Source organism: Ailuropoda melanoleuca, chromosome 5 (genome assembly GCF_002007445.2).
Source record: "Ailuropoda melanoleuca isolate Jingjing chromosome 5, ASM200744v2, whole genome shotgun sequence".
NCBI classification, from domain to species: Eukaryota; Metazoa; Chordata; class Mammalia; order Carnivora; family Ursidae; genus Ailuropoda; species Ailuropoda melanoleuca.
Window position 1 is genome coordinate 44482508 of NC_048222.1, and position 13271 is coordinate 44495778.

A 13271-nucleotide genomic window follows, 5' to 3' on the forward strand; every position below is an offset into this window, starting at 1 on the left:
GACGGCTTCTAGACCTAACCAGGGCAGCTCTCCTGACCCATCTGTTTAAACCACTGGCTTACCAGGTGTGTGGGGCATTGCTTACATGCATATACATAGAAGTGCTCTTAAAAAGTGCTTCTTCTCTGCTCCAAAGGACTGAGCTACTGGCACAACAGTTCTCTTTCCAGAAAGCAGAGCTCACAGTCTTTTGTTGAGAAAGATCAGAATGACCTCACACATACTTTGCAGGCTCTTCTATGAGGAGGAGGTCAAAGCCAACCAAAGAAGGCTGCTGTGTGCCAGAAAAAATGTTTCATAATCCCAAACTTCCTGTTGCACCCAATTAGGCTATTGTCAGCTTACTCCAAATATTATCAACCTCTACTGACCAGTTAACCTATTACAGGAAATTCAACAGACACAGTACAGTCTGCATTACATTATCTTTATTAGATACATGTAGTCTTAAGCCAGGTTTATATAGAGCCCAGTGACTCACCATCCCTACAGTTGGGATGGCTGATTCAGTTTATATGCTGTGATGCTAAGGGTGGAAGGGAAAGTTACAGAGAGTTGATTTGTGCTTGAATTTTTGCAGAAAACTTGACTATGAAAGCTGCTAATTTCTAAGTTGAGAATCAGGGCAAAAGTGAACTAAGAGGCAATGTCTGGATGTGTTTAGGGGTTTTAATCCTGACGTTTATCCCGTGTCACAAACACGGGCTAGAACCTTCCACTTCCTCTACTGAGCATATCCCTCAAGGATTCATTACTGCGCAAAAGTAAGCTGCACATTCTATGTCAAGCTCTTAGGAAGACATCCATAACTGATTTGTTTCTACAACAAACAAAAGAATCTAGCAATACTGACACACGCTACAAGAAAAAATGGAGTATAACATCACAAAATGGAGTGAGCTCCCGGTCTTCTAAATCTGCTTGTGATTTTAACATGTTCTTTCCTGTTGCCTTATAAGCTATATTAGGAACCCCCGGAGACAGGGCAAGACACTGTAGGAATATGTTTGATATATAGTTGGATTAAATAACAACCTAATATATCAAACATATCACACAGAGGCCTGCAGAAAAGGCATCCAGGTTTGACTGGGCTCGAGACTAGGCACGTACGTGCTGCAGGAAGTCCATTACCCGTCTGTGGCACACAGGCTGGCTGGACGTGTGGGAACGGCGCCATTAGCAACATCGTAGGCACATGCACCAGAGCTCACCGACCTTCCCCTTTTGCCTTCCTGCAATCTTCCCAAGCAAACAGTGGCGCCAACAGTGCAAACTTGTTATTCACATCTGGGAGATTCCAGGCAAGAAGAGGTGCTTAAAATTTAAGGGCCTGTGCTGGGAATATACCAGGAATCATCTTCATAAACCAGGGAGCATTCTACTTTTAAAACAGGTCACCTGACAAGATGGTGAGCAAAATAATTTAAACAAAAAACCCCAAACCCCTTGCCCGTCCCCGGTACTATTCTTCAAAGCAGTGCACATGCTCGGTGCTTACAAAGGAGAGCGTTCCCCACTCTCTGTGAGGGCTTGTGTGGTCGTGGGTAGTTACGGGGGTGTGAGAGAAACGCTCACTCACAGTATCCTGAGGGCTACTTCTGTAGTTCAGTTGTGGAAGGGCATGGAGAGGACCACTTAACCACAAAAGACTGCTTGATTTTGGGGGCAGATTGGACTTTTCTGTTTTTCTTTTTTTAACTGGGAAAATAATTTCCTTTATAAAGGCAAGGAAGATATTTTATTTCATGCAGTTATTACCACAAAGCAGCTGGTACTCTGAGACAGGCACAAAAACCACCTTTTGGGTTGATGGTTTCTTTAAAATGGTTTTGGAGATAATATGATCCATGCGGCAGGGGCCTCTGGCCATTGGGTGGAGTAAGGCTTCAGATCATCTTCGGGCTCTCAAGAAGTACCAAGCACACTTCGTCACATGAAGAGGGGAGCGCCCTAAAGGAGGCATCCCCAAGGAAGGGACTCAATCAACAGCTAACGTCCACTTCAACCTTAACCGAAGGATTCCTCGGCTTTGTGTGATGACCCACACTGTAAATACAAAGGCTGGACGATCCCGGGGTAGGGCAGGGCAGGGCAGGGCAGGGAGCGCCCCCCGGCCCACCTCAGCAGCCACCAGTCATTTTTTAAGTGCTGTTATTTTTAAAACACTGTTTTATAACATCTGAAAACACAGGCTTTCCCTAATTCCACGGTCACCCTTGTACATCCCCACCTGTCTCCTTCCTATGCAAGTATTGTTCACAGAGTTGTAATCATAACGAGCACGTAATTTTGCAACCTGTGTGGTTTTCTTTCTTTCTTTTTTTTTTTTTTTTACTTTACATTTACGCCATGAGCACCTTCTTCACACTACACGGTCCTATTAACCATTCTTTTCAATAGCCGTGTACTTTTTCTTCAAGGAGACACTCAGGTCGTATCTAACTTTTTCTTACTACAAAAGTGGCTACAAGGAATAGCCTTCCCTGATACACAGAGCTTTCTTTCTCCCTGGATTTCCTCCTCAGCACAGATTCCCAGAAGTGGCATTAATAGCTCAAGGGGTACAGGCAAACCCAAAACCTCCCCTGGGGGGCTGCACCAGCGTCTGACACTGGCTAGACTCAAAGGGCTGGGGTGAAGGGACTGTGCCACCCAGAGCACACATCCACCGCTCCCAGCTCCGTCAGGCTGGTGTTGTGCAAAGTATTGTGCCCTGGATGTTGCATGGATGGAGCAGGGATGGGAACGCGGGCTGCCCTGTGGACCTGTGGCAAGGGCCAGATGAGTTCATCCCTGCAAAGCACCTAGAAGGGCTGCCTGGCCCCTGCTTGGTACTCAGTCAACGCAAGCCTTTTGTTTTGTTTACTTTTTGCTACGGCCATCAGCTCGTGGATCTACGGAATAATTTTTACTGCAGGCGTTATCCCAGGAGGTAGTAGATAAAAGTCTCTGAAACATAGTTTTAGTGACAGTGATTACAGTTACTGCTTAAGTTAGGCACTGTGTTCTTGAATTATCTCATTTAATTGCTGTAACAGCAATCCTCTGGGGGTAGGACCTCTAACTACTTTTATTTTCAGCTCAAGAATTCTAAGGGGAATAAATGGCTAGACAGAGGGCAACTAGGATTCAGAGACAGAGCTCCAAGAGATCCTGCAAAAGGACAAAGGGAGAGGGATTGAAACAGGAGCTCTTAGGACCTGGTGAAGTGCTCATGTTACAGGACTACTGGGCTAATTCTCCAGAAGGGTGCCAACTGACATGACCTCAGCATTCACAGAGGAGAGCTTTCCAGGAGAGGCTGCTTGTGCGAAATCAGATGAGGAAGAGGAAAAACCAATTACGCACAAAGCCTCGAAATCTTAGTCAATGGTTGCTTGCTTCTGAGCTGAAAGTAATTTTCCATTTGCAAATAACTTGATTTATAAAGGAGAAATAGAGACATAGACAGAAAATGGGAGTTGCCCCTATACACACACTCCGCTCTCTGGCTTGCTGAGAACAACTTGGACAATCTCAGACCACTTAAGACCCTCACCTTAGAGGCTAGTAGGAAAAACCCCGGTAAACCCCCAAATCAGAAGCCATAACTCTTAAATGACATCTTGATGAGAAATTTAAAGAATGGCTTCACCAAGTCTAGAGCAACCATTAGGAGACCGGCTCAAAGAATTTCAGGGTTTTAAGAAGGTTCCCAAGCTTCATACATGTACTGCCTGCTCATGTCTAGTTTCCACACAGCATGAACCCGGGCTCTGATTTTGAGGGGTGTGGTGCATTCTAGAGCTCAGACTCCATCCTCTGGTCTTATAAAAAAGGTAGAATTTTAGGTATAGCAAATCTGAGGGATCCAACATTTTGAGGGCAGAAACCTGATTTTCCTTCCTCATATACTTGGGTCGTTGGGAGGGAGGTGAGGTTATAGGTACCTGTAGTGACTTGCTTGAATAAAAAGAGAAAGAGACCTCGTCTAGTCCCACCACCTTCTGACCGAAGGTCGCATGGTGGTGGGTAGAGCAACAGGTAAGACCCTAACAGGGTTGAGCTTTGCTCCTGGGCAGCACTGGCTCATCGTCCTTCTATGTAATAATTGTCCTCTCTACTGCCCAATCTTCAAATATTTCTTTAAATGGCTGTTTCTCTTAGTTATCTACTTAGGATCTTAGGTTTGAAACATTTATCTACATGACAAACAGTTGGAGAAAACATACCAGCCCACAACAGCCTCCAGCATATACTGAGAAAGTCTTGTCACTGGATCCACTTTTGAGGTCCCCACTGTCCTCTCTATTGATTTTACGTAAAGGAGAGACCCAGCTTTGCTGTTTGCATTACATTATGGACACCAGACAATTGGAGGGTGATGATATCACTTTCGGTGACAGGGATTTTCCATAATAAGCCTCCACCACCTGCTTTATATGGAATGGAGCTCAACTCAGATCGTAAATGCCCGGGTTCTTCCTCTGGGTACCCAAAGGTATTTTTCTGGGTGGTTAACCTGAAGGATCCACCCATGGGTTTTTTTCCATATCCTGTGAAAAGGTGCTGGGCTGGTGGGGCAGGTTTGCAGCCTGCGAGTCTAACCACAGGGAAGGAGACAAGCCTCCTGTGGCACCCTGAACTCTATTTCACAGCCATCCCGGGAAGACCCAGAGACATCAGACAAGCAGCCACACATGGACACTCACTTTTGGTTTTGCTCTTGGCTTCAGTTGCTCTAACTTCTTGGCAGCAGCCTCAATGGATGCTGCGGCCCCCAGTAATTCTGTTTCTGCAATGACGGTGGGGTCTTCTGGATCCACCCACTCTGTTCCTAAAATCAGTCCAAAGAGGGTCATTCTTGGTAGCTGTGATGGCAGGGCACTGGCTTCATTACAAACAGTATCTGGATTGGCATGCAGAGAAGCTCCGTAAGTCTCCAAGCGGCAGGGTGCTACGGGTGCTTTTCTCCAGCTCGTGTGCAGGGGAGCTCAGCTGGGTGCAGGAGAGCTCCTGTCTGCCCCTGCTTCTCTAAGTCAGTGACGGGCACAGCCCTACTGCAGGCAGGAGCAGCCATCAACAATAGTTTCAAAAGTCAGGACCTCATGGTCCAAGGCCAGCTCGAGCCTCACTCTAACTTCTAACTTAAAGCTCACGAATGCAAGTAACCATTTTCAAGAGACCTGAGACTCTGCTGACCACACAGACTTGCCATTCTCTTCCCTTGGGACTCATAGAGAACAGCCATTCACCTCAACTCAAATGAAGGGAAACTGAGTTTCTCTGGTGAGGTGACTCCTTCTCATGTTCCCATGAAGGGGTGTGCAAACAATGAACCCAGACAGCATCGTTCCCTAATCATGAAGTGTGTTATCTGAATGAGGATAAATATTCTGATGAATGAAAATGCAGATAAAAATAAATGGCGACACCCTTCAGAGAAGTGAGCAGCTCCAGATGGACCATATCATTTAAGTATTAATGCAAAGACTGGAAAAAAGCCTTCCTTCGGCAGGATATTACTTTGAAAATATAACTCTATTCCCATTCGCTTAAAAAAAAAAAAAAAAAAGTACCTCACTGTCTTCCCTCTGATCGCATTTGCCAAGAAAGGGCCTGGGTTGGCTGCTCCGTGTCTCTGCTCAGTTCCCTGTACTAGTGTTGCCTCGACAAGAGAGAATGCAGCCTACCTTTCATGGCTTCCGCAGCCTGGATGAGCTCAGTCACGGCTCCTGCAACGCGTTTGGAGAAAGCAGCCAGCTGGTGCTTGAGTTCTGGGCTTGGTTTCTGAAGAATCTATTGGATGAAGACAAACGCATAAGAAAGATGGCAGCCATTGCAACAGAAAGCACACTCTTACTGGTGGACACAGAGTTGCACATCCTGGTTTTAAGTGGCCACTCTGTCATCAAGTGACTTCGGATCTTGGGGGGAAACACTTAAGGCTCACTGGGCTTCAGTCTCCTCATGTGAGGAAAGAAAAGCTGGGAACCAGAAGTTTCTTTATGGTCCCTTCCGACACATTTCCCTATGATCATAAGTGAGAGGAGGTCCTTATTCATCCTTTGTTTGCACTTTCATTTGTACATAAAACATATGTACACAAAAATTACCTGCAGCGTAAGAATAATCTGAGTGAACATGAAAGCCTGAGGTTACAAGTCAGCTGGTACTTGCGACAAAACAAATGTGGGGCCAGAAGAAATAGGTGACTCTGGTGGAGTCTTAGAGACAAAGTCCCCATGAGAGCAAAAACCAACTGATGGGAGGGCTGTTCCTGAAGGAACACGACATCTCCAGGTTTTTGACTGCAAGCACTCCTGGGAGAGGTCCTGAGGATTTTCCTTCTTTCAAACTAGTTCAAAGGTTTTTTAAACTTCTTTGCCTTTTTTTTTTTTTTTTTAATGGTGTTAAAAAGATATTGGATATCCAACCCCCACACCAATTTATAGGATATCCTGGGAGGATTTCTTCTTGAATCAAGAATGGAACTAAGAATTGGGATGAGACCTCCACCCCAAATTTATATGCTGACTGAAACCATCTTGCTCCTTCCTGATTTTGAAATTCTTCTTCCAACATTCTTTTTCGTATCTCTTTGCCAGGCTTCATAGTGGTAATCTTCAGATTTAGAAACGCCAAAACTTTGAGGAGGAAAGCACAACTGCTGTCTCTCTCTGGACAATTTTGAAGCCTCTGTGCCAGGGACAAAGGCTGGGTGACAAACCTGTGACCACACCTGGCTTCACTTGCTCCTGGTTTATGACATCAGGCAGGTTACCAAACCCCTCAGAACCTGTTTTCTCATCTGTAAAACTGAGATAATGCCTGTCCCTCAGGACTGACCTACAGATCAAATGGAATGACACATGAGAAGCATCCTGCACGATGCCTGGAACACAACAGGCATTCACTACATGTTAACTCCCTTCTTGGTGTCCCATACCCTTCTCCACTGGGCCAGTTAGCATACTCTTTCTTAGGAGTCTGGAAAAGATGTCTTTTGGACCCCAGAGATAAAAGAGAATTCAAAGAAAAGCTTGGTTAAAAAAAAAAAAAAAAGATCTGGGGTTGGGGTAGTTAATGGGATTATACTTGGACCAGCCCCAGGCACACCAGTGTATAGACGACATCATATTAAATGGTTGAGCTGATTCGTCAAAGATTTCTGAGCATCACTTTACACGCATCTATCCCCACTCTCCTTCCTCTTGCAATCTTTCATATTTACATTTGCTACTGTTCTATGAATTCAGCTGTTCTGCTCTTCTTACCCTTGAACTTGTACATATCGCTATGCAGATATTAAGAACTCGGTGTAGGGGCGCCTGGCTGTCTCAGTTGGTGGAGCATGCCACTCTTGATCTCAGGGTTGTGGGTTCAAGCCCCACATTGGGTGCAGAGATTACTTAAAGGTCACATCTTTAGGACAAAAAAAAGCACTCAGTACAAACCTGTGAATGAGTGAACAAATGAATGTGTGAGTAAAAACAGAACAACATACTATTGGGACAACTCCTAATATGATGGCTTCATGGATCAGTTCCAAAACAACACTAGAACCATGGAGACGTGCAGGGAAGGGGTTAGGTGTCCTTTATTTTCTAATACAGCCTGGAGAGAGGCAGTTTAGTTAAGTGTAGGTTCTAGGGTCAAACTATGTTTGAAATCCTAGTCTAGTTACTTACCTTCTCTCTAAGCCTCAGTTTAAGTAAATTGTCTATTAAACAGACATAGTAACAGTCCTTTTGTTACAGAGTAGTGGAAAGACTGTATAAGTTAACATGTAATTTAATAATATATAATCGCATCAGGGCTACCGATGGAACTGGACTGATGTAGAGCCTGGGCATCAGGATTTTTAAAAGTCCCCCACGTGATTCTCATATACAGTTGTGAACCTGTATATGAGTTGTGAACCACGGCTCTAGACTCAAATGGTGGCACATGGCACCACTTAATTGTAAAACACTTGTACTATTTTTTTTTTTTTTTTGAAACAATGCATGCTGTAAGGCCACCAAGTGAATAATGGTTATGGCTCAGGGCTTGAAAAGCTAAGTGGTCCATAGGCCTTGTTCATCTTTTCAACAAATGGTGATAGAACAATTGGGATAGCTATGTGTAAGAATATGAACTTTGTATCCATTTGGTACACAAGTGAATAAATTTGTTTTTCTCTTGCTAATCAGTCTTACTACACAGGCAAGAACTCAGAAGGGTTGGGAGAAAATTATTTTTCCTCCCCTTATACTAGGATATAACCCTAAAAATAATTTGATAACCTGTGCAAACAGAAAACATTCAATTCATGTTCTATGTTTAATTATTTGAGATACAAGATATATTTTGGTTTTCCTTTTTTATTTTTCCAAGTCCTATCTGCTCTTTTTTTTCCCTCAACTCTCTGCAGCACTGTTTTCTAGTAACACACATTTGCCTCCCTTACCCAGACATTGTTATGAAAATGACATGGCAAACGACACCCTAAGAGAAACTATTAAAAAAAAAAAACCCAAACCTAGGGGCGCCTGGGTGGCGCAGTCAGTTAAGTGTCCGACTCTTGATTTCAGCTCAGGTCATGATATCAGGGTCCTGGGATCAAGCCCCATGTCAGGCAAGCCCCGTGTCAGGCTCCATACTGAGCGTGTAGCCTGCTTGAGATTCTGTCTCTCGCCCACTCCCCCACCCAACTCGCACGCCCTCTTTCTCTCTCAAAAAAAAAAAAAACAAAAAAACAATTTGTATCTAGAAAATATAAAAAATTCTAAAAGTTCTATAATCAAACAAACTCAATAAAAAATAGGCAAAAGATCTGCATAGATACCTCATCAAATAAGACATACATAAGGCAAAAAGGTGATAAAAAAAGATACTCAACATTGTAAATTAAAACCAGAGTGAGATACCACTACACACCCACTGGAATGGCTAAAATTAAAAAGAAGGACCATTTCAAGTGTTGACAAGGGTGTGGAGCATTTGGGACTATAATATACTGCCGGAGGAAATGTAAAATAGTATAAGGACTTTAAAAAGTTTCTTAAAAACATAAAAAAATGCATACTCTATTTTATAAATATTCCACATCTAGGTATTTATTCAAGAGAAATGAACACATACAGGCTCAAAGACTCATACAGAGAATGATCTAGGCAGCTTTATTTGCAATAATCAAAATCTGGAAACAACCTAAATGTCCCATCATTAGGTGAAGAGATAAGTATGGCATATTCATTTGATGGAATATTACTTAGCAATAAAATGGGACAAATTACCGATATATCTAACAACAGGGATGGAACTGAAGATGTTGATGCTGAGGGACAGAAGCCAGACAAAAAGTGTACTATATATTCCATTTATATAAAAGTCTAGAAAACACAAATCTATAGTAGCAAAAAGAAATTCTGAGGAGTAATGCAGACATTCGTTATTTTCATGGTGGTGGTGCTTTCACAGATGTATTCAGAGATCAAAATTCAAACTTCACACTTTAAAGACCTGCTTATTGTATGTTAGTTATGCTTCATAAAAGCTGGAAAAAAGTTAGGGGTGTGGTGGGTAAATTCACTTACAGCACCAAAGTGGGGTGATTAAAGACTTCTGTCTCTAAGAGAAGAGCTGGAGGGGGAGAAGAGAGAACCACTCGTGCATATACTCGGGCTCTGAGGAAAGGACAAGCCCTGTGGTAAAGTATCCGATTGAGATAAGGCAGGAGGAAAGGAGTTCTATTTTTATTCTGCCTTTAAGTCAACGTGATTCCTAATAGCAGACAAGAGACAGAACCAGATTAAAGCTCTGCTAGTGCAGAGCGAGGGTAATTTCAAGCCTGTCAAAGATCTCACACTGTGGTTTGGCAGCAAGATTGAACTGTGATTGCTGCAGAGGCAATGTGGCTGCCTCCTGCCCTGCAAAATCCTCTAGGACAAACCAGCAAACCCAAACGCAGGAGGAGGCTAACACTGCTCAAATGCGCATGTCTAAAGCTTCAGAAAGCAGCGCCCTGGGCAGCAGGGACAGGGCTCTGCCTAGATTGGATCCCATTATTTGCTGATGGCCAGCTGGATTCTCCAAAGGAAAGGATTACCCAGGCAGGGGTTCTTGATTTGGTCTCTCAATTCCCAAAGGATCCAGCTGGGTATTGGGGTCTGGGGACCCTGTTAACAGTTTAAGGAACATTTTGTGTGCATGTGCTGCTGTTTCTCTGATGATGGAAGTGGGAGGCAGGAAATGGACTTTCAGCTCCAAGGGGTCTAAGGATGCTAAAATTATGAGTTATTTGTGCCTAGATAGAGAAAAAAGGAGGATGGGATTGATAAATGATACAAAATGATTGATGTATCTATTTTTTTTTTAAATTAAGGACCTGAAACAAATAGGACAAAATGTTAACAAAGTTAGTTAGTTACAGATGGTGGGCACATGGATATTGATATGGTTTTCTATATTTTTATAAAGTAAAACTGATATATACAGATCAGCTAAAAAAAGTTAAGAATATTTGGCTCTAAGATATTTAAAATGAACAAAGTGAAAGCATCAAAATTTCCCATTTTTATGTGTCTAAATTTATGAAAAGCAGCTCACTAAAGAAGATCCCTGAACCTCCTTGTACCACCTGAAAGTGACCTCAATTTATTTCTGTAAAATTGCTGAACACCGTCTCTAAACCTTAATTTCTACCTTGTCTCTTTCTCCTTTTGTAAGAAGTGGACAACAATCTAGCCTTTCTTTAGCTTCCAGGAACCTTACTAGCTCTCTTTGGTCAACCAAAACAAGAGGTCACCTTTACAAGAGATCCAAGAGGACTATCCTAAGACACCCCATCACAGCTTTGATTTAGGCTGACTTTCTTTGCAGAACGGAGATGCTATAGCCGTCCTATTACTCACGGTCCTCCCATGAAGATGAGAGAATGAAGACGCAAACAGGGGTGTTTGTTTGTGTGTGTGTGTGTGTCCATGTGAAAATCATTAGTTTTTTTTAACTGCTTCTTTATTCATCACCCTCAAATAGTTCATCTTAGTATCTGAAGTGAACACGAGTTTCCCTGTTGGTGTGTCTCCGTTTTCCCTATTTCTTGCTGGGTTCTCCACCAGCGCTGGCCCCTGCAGTCTCGTAGCTCCTGGGCCTCTCACTGGTGTACAGTCTTCCTTACTCTTGGCTTCATGTTAGCCCAGCTTTCTTCCCAGTCTGCCTGGGAGGAAGATTAAGGGCTAACAACGTAAGACATGAACTTATTCTGAGCTGCAGGCCCAAGAAAACCACAAATGTCCACAGTGTGGGTGAAAGAATGCCATCACAGGGCTCCTGCAATTTTCAGTTATGAACTTGTATTTTTCCTATGGTTATGATAATCTCCGGGAAAAACTTGCTTTCTTGCTATATTATTTTTTTTATCAGAAATGACCTCCAAAGAGTATGACTAGCTTTTTAAAGAGACAAAAATAAATATATGAACAAATAAATGTACGATGCTAATTCATTCGTATTTCCCTAGGAAGTCAGAACCATTAGCATCAAGAGGTAGACACATACATTCTTGCAAAAGATGAGACAAATCCTGCACGTTCTGTGAAATTTTCATTGCCAATCAGCTTTTCGTTCTATTCATGATTTCACTTTAGCACTAGCTACCTTCACACCACGTGCCTGAAAACAGCTATGGGGAAACAGGATATTTCTCTTTCTACCAGGATTACGGGTCACAAGGAGGATGATTGTATAGACAGATGAAAAGAAACTCAGATGGCAGGCTTTTAACAGACACATCCACCATCCACATTTGCAACACCTAAGGGTTAAAAGTCCTGGTGTCTCTAATAAATACAAGGAAGAATCCACAGCAGAAAACCAATCAGCTAACAGCAGCAACCACAAGGGAAGCACATCTGCTATAAGGCGCACCTGGCTCAGAAAAAGAAGGGAGTGGTTGCTCCCCACCTTGTCAACCTCTGGCCCCCCCCAGTTAAACCTCCCCAATCACACGTGATGTGGGGATTCCATGCAGTGAGTATCCTTGAGAAAAACCTGATGATGATCCTTAGGGTTGATGCCTGACATAGCAATTAAGTGGCCATAAAGCTGGGGTCTCTGAATGTATGGACTGGGAATGGCTCCTACATCTTGCCTGATGTTCACGGAGGCGCTGGGTCCCTTGGCCTCTTCTTGGGCAAAGAGGCCAACCATCCATCCATCCTCTTCTCCTGGAGGCCCTGTCGTCTCCTGTTCACCCAAACAAGATGGGCATGGAGAGGAGAGGTCAGGGGGAGAGGGAGCGCTTTGGTGGGTGTGGCTCCCAGTTCCCAGAGAGTGGCAAAGGGTCTCAAGTCGGCTTGAGGTCGGGGAGAGGACCCTGTGAGGGTTCCACTTCTCTTTCCCGCTGGGGGAAACTTCTTGGGCACTGGCCCCTGACCCTCCTCATGGGGGCAGAACTCCTCTCCCAGATATAAGTTGTCTTGTTGCTGGAGATGGCTCAACAAGAGCCAAGGTGGAGAGTGTCAGCCTGAGGACTGTGTGTGCGGGGCCTCAACCGACAGGCGCTGGGTAAGTTAGCAAGACTGCACAGGTTCAGGCGCAGGGGGCTGGAAGAAACACGGTGCAGCCAAGAAACGGAGCTGGGGAAAAGGGGGAAAATGAGGACCCCTCATCTGAATGAAGAAGAAAATCCCAGTATCACTTCCCTTCCAACAAGCGAGTAAGGAGAAAGTGTGAGAGACAGAAAGCAAGATGGGAAATGGGCACCTTGTGACGGATTTCAATGAAGTGCGTGCAGCAAATACGAGTGCAGCCACAGAGCCCGGGGCTCCCGATACCGATTGCTTACACTGTTTAACACCTGAGGAAACTCAAGTCTGGATCAGACAGTGGTCACGTGCCTAGTTATGTGGGATGTGCACACAACCCTTCTAAACCCAAGCTTATCACTCTTGCCGCTGTAACTTCTAATTTTCAGATAGAACAAGGTGCCTATGTGACTAAAACTACTTTCCCACCAAGAATGAAAAAACAACAACTTTTGGAGGCCCTGCTGGCTTCACTTTCCTGCTAAGCACGCTCACAGACTGAACACTTTATCTATGTTGTACCACAGAAAGCGGGGTTGGCTGGAGAGGCTTGTGCCGTGAATGCTGACTGGACAAGATGTTCTTTTCCTGGCCCTCACGCAATGCACCGCTTTCTGTTCGCAAGAGTTCAGGCTTGGGAACTCAATGTTAATAACCCCACACTGCCTCCTGTCATAGAAGATACACTTTCACATGGACCACACTTAACCTGGGTGA

General features: G+C 44.0%; 1 protein-coding gene across 13 annotated transcripts in view; it reads right to left on the reverse strand.

Annotated features, from left to right (window-relative positions):
* The window catches only part of TLN2 (talin 2), a 422904-nt gene that overhangs the window by 17351 nt on the left and 392282 nt on the right, over positions 1-13271 (reverse strand). For all 13 annotated transcript variants that reach the window (XM_034660877.1, XM_034660886.1, XM_034660882.1 and 10 more), the window contains 2 exons: positions 5676-5781; positions 4695-4819 (listed from right to left, as the gene is read on the reverse strand). In XM_034660877.1, coding sequence (XP_034516768.1) covers positions 4695-4819; positions 5676-5781 — 231 coding nt within the window. The remainder of the gene's footprint in view (positions 1-4694; positions 4820-5675; positions 5782-13271) is intronic.